Here is an 18,508-nt window from a genome sequence, read left to right on the forward strand (position 1 = left end):
TGACCCTCTAATATACTCATTTCTAATCCTGTCCATCCTCGTCACACCCAATGCAAATCTTAACATCTTTAACTCTGCCACATCCTGCTCTGACTCCTGTCTTTTCATCAGTGCCACTATCTCCAACCCATATAACATAGCTGGTCTCACTACCAACTTGTAGACCTTCCCTTTCGCTATTACTGATACCCATCTGTCACAAATCACCAGAGGGTGGGAGGGTGACCTAATGGTTAAGGTGCTTGCCTTACAAACACAAGGTACAGGGTTTGAATCTCACAGGGGATAATTGGCTAGGCTTAAAATGGCTCACAAGGGCAGTTAGCCTAATACTAACCTATGAACCTATGAACTCCTGACACTCTTCTCCAACCCACTCCACCCCACCTCTCTTCCACACATATCATTACACTGAACTGTTGCTCTAAGTATTTAAACTCACCCACTTTCCACAGCTCTACTCCCTGCATCCTCACCATTCCTCTGTTCTCCCTCTAATTCACACACATATATTCTGTCATAGTCCTACTGACCTTCATTCCTCTCCTCTCTAGAGAATATCTCCACCTCTCCAGGGTCTCCTCAACCTGTTCCCTACTCTCACTACAAATCACAATGTAGTCTGCAAACATTAAAGTCCACAGGGACTCCTCTCTGATCTTGTCTGTTAGCCTGTCCATTACCACTGCAAATAGAAAGGGCTCAGAGCTGATCCTTGGTGTAATCCCACCTCCACCTTGAATGCATCCATCATGCCTACCACAGACCTCACCACTGTCAAACTGCTCTTGTACATATCCTGCACCACTCTTACATACTTCGCTGCCACTCCCGACTTCCTCATACAATACCATAACTCCTCTCTAGGCACCCTGTCATATGCTTTCTTTAAGTCCACAAAGACACAGTGCAACTACTTCTGACCTCTGTGTTTCTAATGCTTTAAATTTGGCTGTCAAAATAAGATGCATCACTTTTTAGACTATATTTTATATTTACCTTGTTCAGCAAAGTGCATTATTAAAAAATATATTAGTCTCTAGTAAAACACTATCTATATGAATAAAAGTGAATTTAGCAGAAGGATGTGTTAATAAATGTTGGTAAAGTGCCCAGAGTTTTTGTTTACATGTCATGTCACCTAAATGTTCAAGCTATACGTTTTTTAAAAGCCCTAGAAATTTGCCCTATATAAAATAACCCACATGTGCACTAATCTATGTAAATAATATATATGGTGCCGTTCTGGTAATTGGGGATTGGAAGGAGGTAAACAGTGTTTGTGCATGTGTTTGGGTTTTAGGGGTAGGATCAGGGTTAGGTAAGGAGATTAATTCTATGTGTTTCCATGTGTATTTTAGGATTAGGGTCAGGGTTAGGTAAAGGAATAAATGTTATGTGTTTGTTGTGAGTGTGTGTATTTAAGGATTAAGATTGGGGTTAGGTAAGGGGATAAATGTAGTTTTGGTAGTGTGAGTTTGTATGTCCGAGTATGTCTTCTGTAATGGTAGGGTTATGAGAGGTTATTTTTATTGTAAGGTGAAGAGATAGTATTGGAAGCAGGGGTAGGATTAGGGTTAGGGTTAGTATGTAAAACTAAGGTACTTCAGGGGGGAAAGAGTCTCTATTTAGAGGCTAGTGTTATGGGGGATTAGTGTGAAGACAGAGAAAGGAAATAGGTTCATAGGAGGTTACTAGGCTAGCAGCCCTAGTGCCTTTACAAGCCTAGCCGTGTTAATCCCAAGTATCCCCATTTGTTTTTTCTGGGTAGTCATGGAATTAATGAAAAGAGCAGGTCTGTGATCAACACCAGTTGCCCCTGATGAGGGACATAAGTGCCACCCTAGGTCCAAATTTTCAGTTTCCCATCCAATTATCTAGGTTGTGTTTGAATAGGGTTAGTGAGGAGCTCTGTTTTACATAAATAGGAATTCTATTCCAGAGAAGCAGCAGTCTCTGGGAGGCATATCTGTCTCTCCATCATGTTCTGTTAATGTCACAAGTTAGGTTGAGATCCCTAAAGTGAGTGACTCATGTTGCCATTTGACTTGTCGACATGCAGCATTTCCATTAGGGCAGGGTTGGAGATTGCCCTATAGGCCAGGCACAAGTCACATCTTAGCAGGCTATAAGATACAGAGTAAAGTGACAGGGCTACAGCCTGTCCACGTAGGTCATTATTTTCAAGTTCCTGTATTTTCTTAATGAGAAACCTCTGAGGTCTCTCCAGCTGCTGCAGGTGTCTGGCGAGGTACATTCAAAAGGATGCATTATACTCTATTCATGGTCTGATGAGGATCGAGTACAGTAGAGTTATAACATCCCTTGACCTGGATGCTATGCCCTTGCTTATGAGGTGCACCACATAGAAGGCTTTCCTTACCACTGTGGAAACTTGGTGGTCAAGTTCAGATTGCTATCAACTTTTGTTCCCAAGTCTTGCACTACTGGGCTGGAACTCAGTGGGGTGCTGTCAATATTGTAATTTGTAGGGACTTCCGTTTTGCCAAAGGGAATAATAATGCATTATTTTGCATTTAGTTTTAGGCCATGGCTTTGGCACCAGTCATTTGTTTGTGTTGGCCTTTCTTGTAATATGTTGACATCTCTGGAGGACTTGATGATTGCTCCCAGTTTGCAGTCATCAGTGAACATGATGAGCCAAAGGCTATCTGCTTTGGCCTGGACTTCTGAGAAATAGATGCTAACAAGTAAGGGGCCCAGCACAGACCCCTGTGGTACTCCGCTGGTGACGAGTCTCCTGGTGAAGGTGGAGTCACCAATTCTGACAGAGTGTGTTCTATCAGTGAGCCAATTGGATACCTATCTAGTAACATAAGGGTTAATCCCTATCTGGGAGAGTTTCAAAATGATGCCAGAGTGGGGAATTGTGTCAAATGCCTTGGCAAAGTTGACATAGGCTGTGTGCAGTGTATTACCTTTGTCCATGGCTTTGGTGACATTCCCAAAGAAGTCCACCAGGTTTAATAAGCATGATCTACAATTAATGAAGCCAAACTGGGCTGGAAGTCCAACATTTGTAGGTCGCCTATGTTCTTGTTCATAAGGTCCATGATAATTCATTCCACAGCCTTGCAGATGAGGCTGGTTAGACTTATGGGTCTGTAGTTCCCAAGGTCAGTTGATGCCCCCCCCCCCCTTTGTGCAGGGGGATTACTGCTACTGTTCTCCATTCTGCAGGAACATAGCCAGTTCTCAAGCTATGATTAAAGAGAATGCCATGTGGGCATTAGTGGGCCAAGTGGGTCCATTAGGTCTTATTTTAGATTGTTTAGTAAACAACCTGGGATATTATTTGGTCCCATTGAGGCTGAGTTTTTGGTCTTGGTGAGTGCAGAGATGACCTGTTCTCTAGAGATACTAGGCAGATGATTGGTGTCAGGTATGCTTTGGGATATGGTAGGTTATGATAAGGGGATGAAGTTTGCACTGAATCTGTCAGCTATCAGGCTGGTGATATCTTCTGGTGTAGTATGAATGATACCATCTACAACCAGTTCTGTGCATACCTGGGTATTCTCTTTTAGACTCTGGATGTAGTTAAGAATGCCATATGATTATTCTTGACTAGGGCTGTGATTTTAGTTTTTGTTTAGGCTTAGGAAGGAACCCTTCCTCTGCAGAGTGATATCCCTTTTGCTTTTGGACAAGTTTCTTCCTCTTGTTATGTAATCTGTTTACACTTGAAGTCCACCATGGTGGCTTGTTTTCACAAGAAGACCTGGTTTTGATCTGGTTAGGTACAGCAGAGTATATGCAGTTGCTTAAGTGTTTGTACAGGATACTTGCTTATACTTCTGCATAGTGATCATTGATGTCTGCGATTGCGGGTGGTATGAAGCTTTTTATACCATCACTTAGTAGGCTTTACCTGTGAGGGTGTAAATTCCAGTAATTACTTCAAACAAGACTGATTTGTGGTCTGACCTAACCAGGGAGGGCATCACACATGAGGAAGTACAGTGACCCCCCCCCCCATGCTGGTGAATACTATGTCCAGAATATTACAGCCCCTAGTGGGGATGCAGACCATCTGTTCCAGAGCATTTGTGTTAGCAAAGTCCAGGGACCTCTGGGCAAGTGTGTGTTTGCTCATGTATATCCCCCAGTTTATGGAAAGATAATCTCCCATTACTAAAGTGTTGGCCAGTTTTCCTTTCTTTATCTTGTGCAGGTTCAGTATTTATGGAGTTCGATGTTACTTATGTTTAAACCTCTTAATGATGCTATTTTATGTTCACAATTAAATAATTTCAGTTATACATAATGGAATCATATATAATAAGCCAGTGAAAGAGACAATGACACTGACTAGTGTTTTATATAGAGAGGGAAGAAATCCTCTTCAGCATATAGAGGTCCTGTCCTTTAGAGCATTGTACCCTAAATCTTTCTTTATGTAGTTTCTGGTGCAGAAGCTAGATTAAATTTGACACACTTCTCTGAACGACATTCATTTTTGTCATTGTGTTTGGAAAAATGGGGTGTCTTGAATCACTGTCAGTCCTTCTGAGGGAGTTTTAAAAACTTTCTACACTTATGAATAACATTTGCTATTTTTTGCTGATGACACCTTTCTCTGTCATCTGAGTATCATCCCAACCTTACTTACTCTGCCCTTTGTATTTGGGCAACAGATATAATTATTAGCTCCATGGCATAGCGGGATGGACCCTGACTGTGACCCAGGTGGCCAGGGTTTCATTAGCAGCCCTGGCACTGAAGGAGCCATACAGGGAGGGAAAACTGTAAAGGGGCAGGACACACTTTCCTCTTCATAGGGGTGGGGCGGGTTGCACACAATCAGGAGCATATGCAGGCAGTGAGATTTCTATAGTGGGGACCAGAAAAACACCACTCATGCTTCTAGGGGAATGTGTCTCATTTGATGATATACTTTTTGCAAAGTGAGGGCACTACCTCTAAGGTCAGTCCCTTTCACAACTGCCAGCACTTGGCCAAATGCATGCTGGGGCCAGAGCCAATAAGGAAACAAAAAAACGATGGCTGCCTGAATGATGGCCTCTCCTGGTTAACTTTCACTCTGGTGATTTGGAATGAATGGATTGATTGGTCAGGAACAGTTTGATGATTGGTAGGCAGTAAGGGGACAAAAATGGCAAACTAAATAGCTATAATTTTTCTCTGAGCATTTTTTCAGATTGTTTTACTATAACTTTACCATTCCATTTAGTGGTGTTCTCTTTGGGGATTTTGTTTATCAGGTGTATCATGTTGTACTTTGCTGAATTAATTCTAAGTTGCCAGGTATTTGATAGTCTCATCAGCTCTTTCACTTGTATGACAGCATTACTGCAAATCATTATGAGAGCTGCACAGACAGACAGACAGACACGTACACTCATGGGTGCACGCACGTGCGCCCACACACACACACACACACACACACACACACACACACACACACACACACACACACACACACACACACACACACACGCACACTTTTAACTACTGTATCTCAGCATCATACTTGTATGCAGACTCTAAAAAAGGCTGAGCCTGAATCTTGAAGTACGAGAAGCACAACTGTTTTTATTATGGGGGTTTTCATCAGTGTTGTCTTTTATTTTGCTGTTCACACAACTTTTACATCAGACAATCTGATGACTCACCTTAAGAATGCTAGAACTGAATATTAGGTGTCTAGCAAGAATTTTGCTACAGGCTTGGTAAGCAATGTTCACAGTTTGTATTTTGTTTGCTATATCATTTAATCAGGCAAAGAAATGCACTGAATTCATCTGACAAGATATTATGTTTTGCATAGTAGGAAATGTGGCATCATGCAAACTGGTAACGAAGCAGGTTCAAGTGGAAATCTGAGGACAGCTCTTTAGAGGGGGGAAGGGTAGAGGGCAGATAGAACAGTATGTGAGATGGCTTTCTTTGTAGCTAGAGTGTTAAGATAGGGAAGAGAAGTGTGGAACTGTATTATGTGGTTACCGAACTGTGAAGCATTGGATGATACCTACATGAGCTGGGCAGATAGGCTTGTAATATTTTTAGACAGATTAGACAAGCAGTAATGATTTGTTTTTCTGGCAGTATCATGCATAAATATTTACACATATGAAAGTTGTATAACTTGTCAGCTTTTTCTAGACTTGGTAATAGTTATTTCAAACTCAAGTGTCTCATAACTAACATTTCCCTATAATGTCACTCTAATGTAAGCATGCCATCCAGTAGAAAACCAGAGTTTCTGATATATATATATATATATATATATATATATATATATATATATATATAGGTTTGGAAGCAGAATGTCGAAAGACAGTTACACGAATCCTGGAAGGTCGAATGTCACTTTTTCAAGGTTTCTCAACTTCGATTTTTATATATTTGAATCCACAACAGCGAATGCACACTAGCATTCGCCATTGTGGATTCATCGTTTAGAATGGAGATTGTACTGTACTATAGTGGGGATTGGGAAATTTACCCTTTCTCTCGCTGTAGTATGATCTCAGAGTTTGTATATATAAGTAGCAGGGGGTGTGTGGGGTGTAGGGGGGTTTGCCCCCCTGCAAAATGTTAGTAGAACATAACCGGAAGTCCAGATAGGTTCAGTAAAGCTGACATTGCTGACTTTCTTAAATTACCACTTTCAGTGCTGTGATCGTTTGGAATTTGGATTTTACGACATTTTAATTCAAGTAAGTAATCACTCACAAAAGTATGTTGTAAGATTTTCATGGTAAACTATAAAATCTACTCTTCCCTCATTAGGCCAATCATCGAGTACAATGCCCCATTTGGCATGTACCTCACTAGACACCTACAACAACTGGAGCGGCCACAAAAATACCTCACAAAGAAGGTCTTAGGCCTTAAACACTTGTCCTGTATGGACAGACTCAAAAAACTCCAACTATTCTCTGTCTCATATCGCCTACTTAGAGGTGATCTCTGCTTGACTTACAAAGCCATGTCTGACCCAGCTCTGTTAGAAATGCTACATTTAAAGAAATCCCAATCCCTCCGCACTACATGCTCCAGAGACCTCAACCTCATTACCACAATCAACAGAACAAGCTGGAGGGACAATTTCATAACACAGATGGCCCATGCTATGGAATAGACTTACCATACATATAAAGCAGAGTACCTCACTGGCCCTCTTCAAGAGACATCTTGATGAGTGGATGGGAAATAAAAAAATTCACCCCTGGGATAACTCCAGTGGCTCTACTTGACAGAGGCACTGGGAACTAAGGTCGGGTGACACGATGCCAGGGTAATCATATGGGCTAGATTGTAAAGGGCCCAGGGCCATTAGCCTAGTACACACCTATGAACCTATATCTATCTATACACACACACACATATATATATATATATATATATAAATGCATACACACACACACACACACACACACACACACACACACACACACACATATATATATATATATAAAGAGAGAGAGAGAGAGAGAGATATGAAAGTCTATGATCTTAGAGTAAGTTTGCTTGTTTTCATGTACTTGCCTTCTTCAGTGACATTCTTCAGATACGTTAATACACGTTGATAACCTGCATTTTCTTCTTCTCCAACCTAGAATATAAAGACAAAAAGTACTACAGTTTAAAACTTCAGTATTTGTCTTCAGCCGGATAGACTCATGCACACGTCTAAGTTATGCATTAGGTAAGTACATCTGAAGTATGGTAAGCTTCTGACAAATAAACAGGCTTCTGCCTATATTAATTGATCAGACATCATTCCAATGTTTTCTACAAAAGGTTCACTGTATTCTCTTCAATATGTGTTAAATGGGTTTATATGATTTCACTAAGTTTTTGGAAACTTGAAACTGATATGGTCGAGGCCATATGACTGAGTTTCAGAAAACTCGAAAAAAAAAAAACACGTTACAGTGGTGAAAAGGGTAAAATCCCCTTTGAAGCAGTTCTATGTAGTACAGGTACATTGGGGTCGGGGAATTTACCCTCTTCCCACTGTAGTGTGATCCATTAGTTGGTATATATAATTTGCAGGGGGTGTGGGGGTTGAATGGGGCTTTCCTCCTGTAAAAACATTATTTTCTATTTTTATTTTTATTTTGAGTTTTTGGAAACTTGATCATCTAGTCTCAAACATACAAATTTCGAGCTTCTGAAAACTCAATGGAATCATATAAACTTGTGTTAAATACCCATGTTGGTATTGCTTTCCTGAATCTCTCAAATAACTGAGCATGTAATGCTTTTTTTCTGTGGTGTTGGATGAAGCTCTTTTAGATCAATGTGTTTTCACTGAACTAACCTAAATTCGAGAATGCACTGTGGAAGTCAGCCAGGAGAGCTTCATAAAACTGGCATCACATAAGAGACGGATATTTGTGTGAATCAAAATGCAGAGCAAAAAGATAAAAAACACACACACACACACACAAAACTATTGTTTTTTTAAGTTCTGACATCAAAAGTGACAAGAAAATGTACAATTAAAGTAGGAGGAATCAGGAAAGTCAGTCAAAAAATCAAAAAGTCACCACTAAAGAAAAAGACAAGAAATATAGTCATGGGAGACAAAACATTTTAGGTACACTGATTTATTAAGAACTTAACTTTGTTTTAACTTTTGAGTTGAGTTTTAATGTTGAAAGACTTATTGTTGCATTTCCCATTTTAATTCCATTGTGCCTGTGTGCAGACAGCTAAATAAATACACAAATCAATAGCTAAATAAAGAGGCAAAAAAGACAAATAGCTTAAAAAACTGCATAAGGTGGACAGGAAATGCTTTTTTATGTCTTAAACAAAAAATAAGCATATTACCTGTAAAGCACTGATGCCCAGTAAGCATACCCCTGGTGTTATATTCATAATTACCACATTCAAGCATACAATGCCTTTTGTGTCCATTTCCAATTCACACCCATAGCTTCTTATGGTATCCAGACCTTTTTGGAGTCTGGTTTCTTTACTCAGTAACTTTCCAACTAATAATAGGCAGTATTAGAAAGGGCAAGGAGTTATTAAGAAATGACACCAAGATAGTTATTTGAAGATTTGCTGCAGTAGTGAAAATAATTACTGTCACTTATTATTCATATTTACATAACTGAAAGCCTTACATGTTATTGAGGGGTATAGTGTGATATGCCATGTTGAGAGAGAGAGGAAAATTTATTGTTAATGACCACTTTTATCAAACTATGTCTGAGATATTGTTAGTTTTTTAGTAATTAAGAAAATAAGCAATATTTCCCTATGAACTTAATACTTCAAAACCAAGTGACTTACAAACTGTTGCATAATATCAGGTGAAACCTTAGATGTTATTGAAGAAAACTGTCTTTGATATTTGCACTGTAAGTAGCACATCTTGAGAGATAGTCAGTGCTATTTATATTGCTAATTATACAATTAAGTATATGTTTTCATATTTCTGTTAATATCTCAATAAACCTGCACTTGTAGAGAATTTTTTATCATGTGAAAGCTTATGTTTGACTAACAAAAGCATTCTAACAATACATATCTAGGTTGGAAAGGTTTCAAGATATGAGAATTTGTTAAAGTTTAGCAAAAACTACAATTTGGGGTTCATGTACATTATAATACATTATAGTATTTATGGAAAGACTATGAATGCACTGCCTATTATCACTGGAAAGAATACTTCTAACTGATAACATTGCTCTTTGTGCAGTTCTAATAGCTTTTTTACTGTTTGCAAAATATTTACATTTATCTATCTTATGCTTTTTTAATTTATTTTTCAGAAAATGCTCTGCAATGCAAGCTATGTGTAGTCTGCAAGAGGGGTGACATTCCACACCACATAGGTGTTAATGAGTTACTGTACATCATAAATTACAAAATATCCATGAACACTACATTTGTGCAAAGCAGAAATCATTAAGATTCACTGCAATGCCTTATGAAAGGCCGGTACATATCTAAGTCCAAGACATGTCCCACTCTATAAGGTTCTAGAACTCTCTCAAGTACATTCATTCCTCCTTTACCAACTGCTGAGTACTATACCATCCATGCCTTAGTTAGAGTGGGCTTTAAATGCTGACATGTCAAGGTTCTTGCTAAACCATCTTTATAATGGATCTGGATGATAATTTAAGCTACCAACTTAATGAATTCCAGCTTATAAAACTTCAGCTTTTGAAAACCTCAGTATATCTTGAAGCTGTTGAAAATCAGCTAATCAAAAGACTAAAACCTCAGCTCCTGTGCTTTCAAACCAAAAGTCAGCAATTCTCAGTAAATAAGTATTTTTGCAGGGTGGCAAGGCCCCCTCCACCCTATACCATTACTACTTAGGTGTAGTAAGTTTGAAATCGCACAGTCACTAATAAGATGGAACAGCCTAACTGAATATAAACTGGGCTATTTTCCTATCTGCAGTAGCACTTTCAGTTTTCACTTGTGGTACTTAATCAGTGGGATTATTAAGAAGAGGAAACTGAGCATCTTCCTCTGGATGAGTTATCTCTCATTATAATGAACTACATTCTTTACAATACCTGCCTTCTACACTACCTGACATATGCAGGCAAGCAGCAGTGCTTGCAAATGTGAAGTGGACAGGAATCTTCCATGAAACAGGTCCTAATGCCTCCAGGGCTGCTGAGAGTACTGTCGGGCACTTCCAAGAGGGAATATGTAGAAACATTCCCATAGTCCCCGTAGAAATCGCTGCTTCATTTCTCGATGCAGCTTTAGCTTTTGTAAACAGGGAGAATATTGCCACTACCAGAGTATGTGCTCTAGCAATGGTGCAGCATTTTGAACATTTATAGCACAGAGTATCAATTCCTTCCAGGTAGTGTGAGCAAATATGAGACAGTGGAATGTTACATGTGTGGTTCTTAACCAGAATCCAGCAGCCACAAAGGAATAATAATATATACAGCTGTGGCACAGAATGGAGAGGTTTAAAAGTAAAGCCTGGACCCTCACAGACTATTTTCTGTATCACTGTCTTCCTCCTTCAGTTGAGAGGGAGCTCTTCCATCACTTTACTTATATGCACAGTATCCCTGACATTTAAATGCTTGTTCGGCTTGCAGAGCACCTGCAACATCTTTAACTCCATGTTGTTTTGTTGCTTGTGTAGCTCCACCAAGACTGGAAGAAGGGAGAATACTCCATAAAATGTTGTTATGAACAATTGCAGGCAAGCGTAAATGTATAGCAAGAAACTTGCTTGACTGTAGCCATGAACAAGCTGAGTTTTTGACTCTGAACCAAGCCAAAGCAATGTTTGGAGTGTACCAACTAGATGCTGGGAATGTGTATAATTCTGTCTGTGTGTGTAGTAATGCCCAACATAGCAACTCCAATATTTGTCAAAATAGGGGAAACTTCTGGGTGCATTATCAAAAATTTGTGAAGAGAAAGAACCATGATATATGGACCCATGAGGAAACCCCCTCCTCACTTTAAAGGAATGAGGTAAGGAAGGCATGTTAATTTTCTTTCACCTCCTCTGTTAAATAAATCCAAATCCTACTATTCAGTTTTCAGTAGCTGCTATTCTTTAGGCTGCCATGGAATGCATCAAATGTTGCTCCTTTAACAAGAACATCATATGCAAGATACTAAACCTGCCCAGCAGAGAGACAGACCAAAGGCACTCAAGATGTTACCAAGTGGTTTTACGCCCTCTTCTGGTACATATTATGATGGTTTGGATAATGAGATCTTAGGGGACAAAGATACAGAGTTGAACCAAATAAATAAAGAACTGAATTACTATTTCAACAGTTCAGCTGAATCATTTGTTGTTGTTGCATTAGCTTTTAATTCTGGGAACTCTGCGAAAGCAGCCCAAACCAGATACTACGTGTCAATGTCTATAAAGGTCTCTATTAAGAACAAAGTAGCCATATGTGAACAGGTGTAGAGTAACCTCTAAACCCATATCCTGCAACCCTTAACCATGCATGTGAGCTCTAGTGGCTGAAGACAAAGGTTTTCTTGCGGAAATGAACAAAAGAAGGCTAAACAGACACAGCAGTAAGTCTGTCATCACTGTGACTATTGGAAGGGTTTATGCAGGCTTTTCATTATTGATAAAAGTATTAGGAATGTCAAAGTGGCTCAGAATATTCCAGCAACAGCCACACATAATCTAATTAGCATAAAGTGCATATTCAACAACATAACCCATCCAACTTCTAAAATGATCACAAGATATCATCACTCCAGAACAAAAGTTTAAAAAACAAAAAATAAATTACAATTTTTTTTTTCGTGGTGCTCCAGTTTCCACCCACATTCCAAAAGCATGCAGTAGGTAGACTGGATACTGTAAACTGCATATAGGTGTGAACTGTAACTGGTTTTATCACTTTTTCCATTAAAGTGAATGCTTTTTTTACTTCATATTTAGAGTGTCAACACAGTTTTTTGACAATGTACTGCATCACTATCTGTTCATTTCCTAAAACGAACAACTATACAAAATGTTTTATCACTAAAGAGGAGTCATGAGCAACTGTAAATAATAATTTAAAACTGAACTTGGTTTTACAGCTGCATGTTGTGTGCACAGATACACATCCAGACACACACATGCACATTTTACACATGCAGACACGTATACTTATATAGACACAGCTTTATAAAATTCAGTAACCCTAGCCTAGAAAACATAAGAAATAGCAAATCGTGGTCAAATAGTCTGCATGCTGACCAACTCGGAAGCACATATTGATGAAGCTGACTAGGCCAAAACTGTATCCATCTCAACATTTATTCCATCTTGAGTTTCTAAATGGAAGAAATGTCACGCATGCCACTGTCAACATCAAAGGATATCAGCCTTAAAACTGGTAAGTGACAGTGTTTGCCAAAAAATCCCCCACTTTTCTGCATAATAGTTTTAACTTGGTTATAATTCTCAGTTTAGCAAATATGATCTGTCTCTTTAAAAGACCAAATGATTTCATTGTCTAGTGAAATGATGGGGTTTAAAGAGAAACAGTGTGAGGTATCATCCTACAGATGATATATTAAGACTGTTCTTTAAAAGGTTCATGTGCACAAAAGAAAAATACATTTACATAACAATGGGCGGCACAATGCCAGGGCACTTCTATGGCCTAGACTTGTAAAGGCTCCAGGGCCATTAGCCTAGTACTTACCTATGAACCTATGAACCTACGAAGATTAGCACTGCTAATTAGAAATTCATGTTTAGAGCATTTTTCAATTTACCTGCTACTGCAGAGTGCAGAATTGGCTTCTGTACTGTGTTCTTTTTCAGTTCCTCTCTATAGGCCATAACATGTTGAAAAATATTTAGTATACAGATTAATGCTGCCTGTTGGATCTAATTTCTGGATGGCTTCAGAGTTCAGAATTAGACTCCATATTAAATTATACATTACCAGTACTTGCTTCCCTCTTCTCAAACAATTGCAAACATACAGGCAGAGAGGCATACTCACAGCTCTCTTTCTATCACCATGTTGATGATATTCTGAGTATGGGCTGTCGATGTGATGGCAGGTGAGGTGGAGCAAACAGATGTAGAGATTGTGATTTAAAAGCGCCAATTGGAATTTCATGGCGCCCTGTTATTTTAAAGTGAAATTCTGGATTTTCTGACAAATATGGGAAAGTTGAGGGGTATGTTGTATTCCAGTATTTTCTTTGTACCTTTGGACTTTCTGTAGTTGTTCAAGGGGTTTCATTAGGTAAGTACAAAATTCTGACTGCACTCTTTAACGGGCTAGATTAGTGCTTTGTATACAGCGGTACAATTATTTTTGTGGATCACTCTGATTTCCCCTTTAGTATTAGATGAGCAGTCGCAAACACTTTCCTAAAGAATGCATGGACATGTTGATCAAAGATGTGGGTGATATCTATAGGTGCTTACTTTCCAAATGATGATACCCATTCTGAGTATACAATCAACAGTTTTACGATCAAAGTACCTAGTATTCTTCCTAAAGCATTAGATACTGCATTTTCTTTATGTCAAAGGTCATAACTACTTGTGACAACAGGCATGTTCTATGGGCAGACCAAGCTTACTATTTGTATCCAAATGTTGAATATGGGGATCCTCTGTAGATGTAATCGGCATGTGGATTAGCATTGTAGCTTATTTATAGAGGTAATGTTGAGCAGTATATACTGCTATTACATATGGTTGTTACAGATATCTCTACAGAATTATAAAAGTGCATAATGCAATGCAATGCTACTATGAAATACAAAACTACCTATACAATACCAGGCAGACTTTCCCGGTAACAAATGTTAAATAAATAAATAAATAAAATAAAGATGCCCCATTCTCCTGTGACACAGGAGCATATTCTGTGCAATCTGCTCATGAGGTAAAAAACTTTAACAAGAAATGCAAGAACCATGAATTAAATGTCCTGCGAGGACTCATTTAACTATGTCTGTCCTGCATAGTTACTATATATCTTCTTCCCATTGCCATATGTCAAAATGGCACCTCCTCGGGTCACTCTAATGGTGCCTGCACTGATCACTATAATGGCTGATGCCAGTAGTAGCTGTTCCACCCTCAGTGCCTTCGAAGCCATAGCCATGGAGCAGATCACAATACAGGGAAAAATGGAAGCCTGCTCACATCCATGCACATTGCTGCTGTCAACACTTGACATGCATTTTTAGACACGTCATTAGCCCTTCACATTGTTATGCCACAAGAGAGAGAAGCACTAATACTGATGGAGTGACAGGATGGTGGTAGCTGTGAACTATGGCATGTTACATCTGTAATATCAGTGTAGTACCTATATAGGTTCCATTTCTGCGCGTTAACACTATAGGCCATAGGTGAACTGTGCAATGAGATAAAAGTACAATTCAAAAACATTTTGTTTAGATAGGTTCATTAGCATAATGATCACACTAAGAGGATTGTAATTTCACAACAGAAAGAGCTGCAGACATTACTTTGGAAGTCTTCCACAGAAAAGCCTGTGAAGTGACAAACACAGAGGAGGAAAAAATTCTGTCACTTGTACAAGCAGTCAAGAGAGTCAAGTGATTGAGGAGGTTATTATTGTTATTTTGATTGTTAATATACTGTAGTTGTCAATTGTTTAATGAAGTATCTGAAACAGTGTTGGGGTAGGGAGATGAGCTAATGGGTGTAGCTGACAACAGGTACACACTGTCTGGGGTAAAGTGAACACTTGCAGGGGATGGTACATAGTAACTAAACTACACAACAGTAGGGTTTAATGACTGCAGTACTATGTGGGTGAAATAGGCTCTGATTTTGGCCATGAACTGTGAGTGTTCTGGTCACTAGGGTATGCAAGTCTTATAAAGTGTTCTGTTTGATTCTAACTTCCGAATTTGCTGTTGTATCCTGTAAGGGGATGGTTACATCTGCAATTGGGTCGTATTCTGTGAGATCCCATGTATGAAAACATGTTTGTCTAATGAAGCAACAACACATTAGCTGTACTTTTACCAGTGTGGGTAGATGGGTTAGGGGTGGTCACATGTGCTTACAATGGTTGTGTGTACAGTGGACCTTATACTCCACATCTGTCCATGCTGTGAGTGTGTGACTGGTACCACTCACTCCAGTGATCTCAACCTAGCCTGTGACATTAACAGAACATGCTGGAGAGACAAATATATCTTCCAGAGATTGCCACTCCTCTATAACAAACTCCCAGTTCATATGAAGCAAAGGCCCTCAGTGACCCTATTCAAGCGCAACCTATACAATTGGATGGGAGACCATAAACTCACTCCAGGGGTGGCACCTATATCCCTCATGGATAGGAGTAGTTGATGCTGATCATAGACTCGCTCTGTGAATAAAACCATCTAATCAACATTAATTAGGGAACATGGGTATTAGATGGTTAGGCTTGTAAAGACTCTAGGGCTATTAACCTAGCAACCTCAAATGAACTTATGAACTTATGGTATGTTCATCTATCTTTTATAATCACCTCCTAGTATGGACTACAGCTGATTGGCAAGATTTGTATGTGCCTTTGTTGACAAGGAGGGCCTAACTATCACTGAGTATGTGTTCTGGCCTGCTAATACCCTGCTCAGTTTTTGCAGCAAACACAACTGTATTGCCTGCTTCAGGGAATTACTTTATGGAAGAATGATCCTAAGGCCTCTACAGTATGTCTGAACCTTCTGTTCCTACAACTTTACCATTGTGGTGTACATCTGGATTATGATTCTTGTAGTAGAGGAATCCACAAATTCCCAAAATGGGACATTTTTTTATGGAAGCATGAACTTTGCAAGACAAACTATACATACGATGTATACAAAGAACTAGACCACATATTTAACAAAATAGGAACTTACTCTTATGGAATTTGAGTTGTTTCTCTTGATTCTTATAACATTAAGGTATTTCAGATAAAAAGTAATAATTTTATGCAGCTTTTACTGGATACTTGTTTTTTTCCCCACAGTTTCATGACAGTTCTGATTTTTCATATTTTGTGGTACAGAAAGCAACTTCCAAATAGGACTATCCCATGTGAAGTGGGACAGGTGGTAAATGTAATGTAGAAAGCCTTATGTGAATAACACTAGGGGATGACAAACACATCCTGAAAGATATCTTGGTGTAGAACTCAGCCTACTGTTGGTCTGCACACACACAGTACTCATCACTTAAGTACATTGTAGAAGCAGACATATTTTATTTAACATTCACTGTGTATGTCATTGTCAAGGAGGTTGTTGAAAATGGTAGGCAAATCCAATGCTGGGAAGTATAGACAGAGCCACTTGTTATGACATACCTCCCTGGGGAATCATCAACTGGTATTCAAGGCACTCTTTGCAGTTTTGCACCCAAGTTCAGAACTCCATCATGACCATACATGGTCAGAGTGAAGATCTCTGTGGATGCCCTAGACCTATGTACATCAGGCACAGGTTCAGTGCTGTTACATCTGCTGGAATTGTGTCCTTGTGCACTGAGACACGTCCATCAGCAATACCCACCACTGGTCAGTTAAACCACAAAGGAGACACCACTGCCTCCTTGCTCAGGCTCAATGGCTCTTTACATTTGCCTGTCCATGATTCGCACATTAGGCCACAGCCACTCACACACTGCTTGTAGTTGACAGCTGTCTCTGTAGCATGTCAAGACTGTGCATATGCAGCTAAATCTTATATTTAAGGGGTGAAATAAAACATTTCAACGCTTTACAGGAAAAGATCACTCCGACTCTGCACTAGACTACTGTGAGGACACGGTTCGCTTGCTTTCCTTTATATTGCCTTCTTCTAGTTTGTATATTGCGATGTATTTTCATTACACTGTATTTTAATTTTATTCGGTTTGTTATTGCACATTTAAACTAGTAAAGAAACCAGAGCTGTCTCTGCCTTTGAGTCACATAGAAATTAGAATGGGTCACTTAAGATTAATTATCTGTGAACTGATGGAAAGGGCGGCCATGGTGGTGCAGCTGTTAGTGTTGCTGCCTCACAGCAAGGGGTCCCCTACAGATGATTGAACTTCCAAAACGCCAACTTTTATATTGCTGAGACCATATGATCAAATTTTGGAAGTTCGAACGTTCTGAATGGACAGCTCCCTATAGCACGGACCGGGAAAATTTCCATTTACTGCACTGTAGTGTGATCTCAGACTTGGTATATTTAAATAGCACGGGGTGTGGGGGGTGCAGGCTTGCCCCCCTGCTAGCAAAGTGTTGGTAGGTTTTTTTTTTTTTTTTTTTTTTTACATGTTAGAAATTTCAAAAGTCAAACATACGATCTTGGCCATATGGGTTTCGGCTTTTTGAAATTTCGATCATGTATACTAGACCCACAGCTAGAGTTTGTCTGGTTCGATTCTTGGGTGGGATGCCTTCTGTGTGGAGTCTGCATGTCCTCCCTGCGATCATGTGGGTTTCTTCTAGGTGCTCTGGTTTCCTCCCACATCCCAAAAATGTGCTGTAGGTGGATTGGACACTCTAAATTGGCCCTAGGTATGAGTGTGTGCATGTGTCTGCCTTCTGTGGGAGGTTGGATGCCAGGCTGGCAACTCGACACCATAAAACTCCACTGCCAATTGTTCTGTGGAATGCTGCTGTGCTGTGGCAAACCCTAACCAGGAAAAGCCAAAAGGAGAAGAAGAAGACCTGTGAACTGATGGAAGACTTAGGAACTAAACCTACCTTATACTTAAAGGGTAAAATTAAACATTTCAGGGTTTTACTGGAAAAGCTCACTCAGAGTGCCATAGATTGCTGTGAAGAAAAGGTTAGTTTGTTTTTCTTTATATTACTTTCTTGTAATTTTCACTGCTTTATTGCTTTCTTGTATTTTGTATAGTGTAATGTATCTCTATTACTGTCTTTCTAGTTGCCTGCCCCTTATGTAAACTTGACCACATAATTCTTTCCCTCTCCTCTTTCATTGGCTATTGTCAGTAAGCAAACAATTATTATTTTGTTAAATCACTCTCCTTCAACTATTTTAAATTCATTGT

At 39.3% G+C, this 18,508-nt stretch overlaps 1 protein-coding gene across 1 annotated transcript in view; it reads right to left on the bottom strand.

The window, feature by feature from the left end:
- The window catches only part of CA9 (carbonic anhydrase 9), a 733,318-nt gene that overhangs the window by 399,799 nt on the left and 315,011 nt on the right, over positions 1 to 18,508 (bottom strand). Inside the window, exon 5 of the mRNA XM_044087344.1 lies at positions 7,537 to 7,603. Within this exon, the coding sequence (XP_043943279.1) occupies positions 7,537 to 7,603 (67 nt within the window). The remainder of the gene's footprint in view (positions 1 to 7,536; positions 7,604 to 18,508) is intronic.

Source organism: Protopterus annectens, chromosome 1.part1 (assembly GCF_019279795.1).
Source record: "Protopterus annectens isolate FY-2018-M chromosome 1.part1, PAN1.0, whole genome shotgun sequence".
Taxonomy (NCBI): domain Eukaryota; kingdom Metazoa; phylum Chordata; order Ceratodontiformes; family Protopteridae; genus Protopterus; species Protopterus annectens.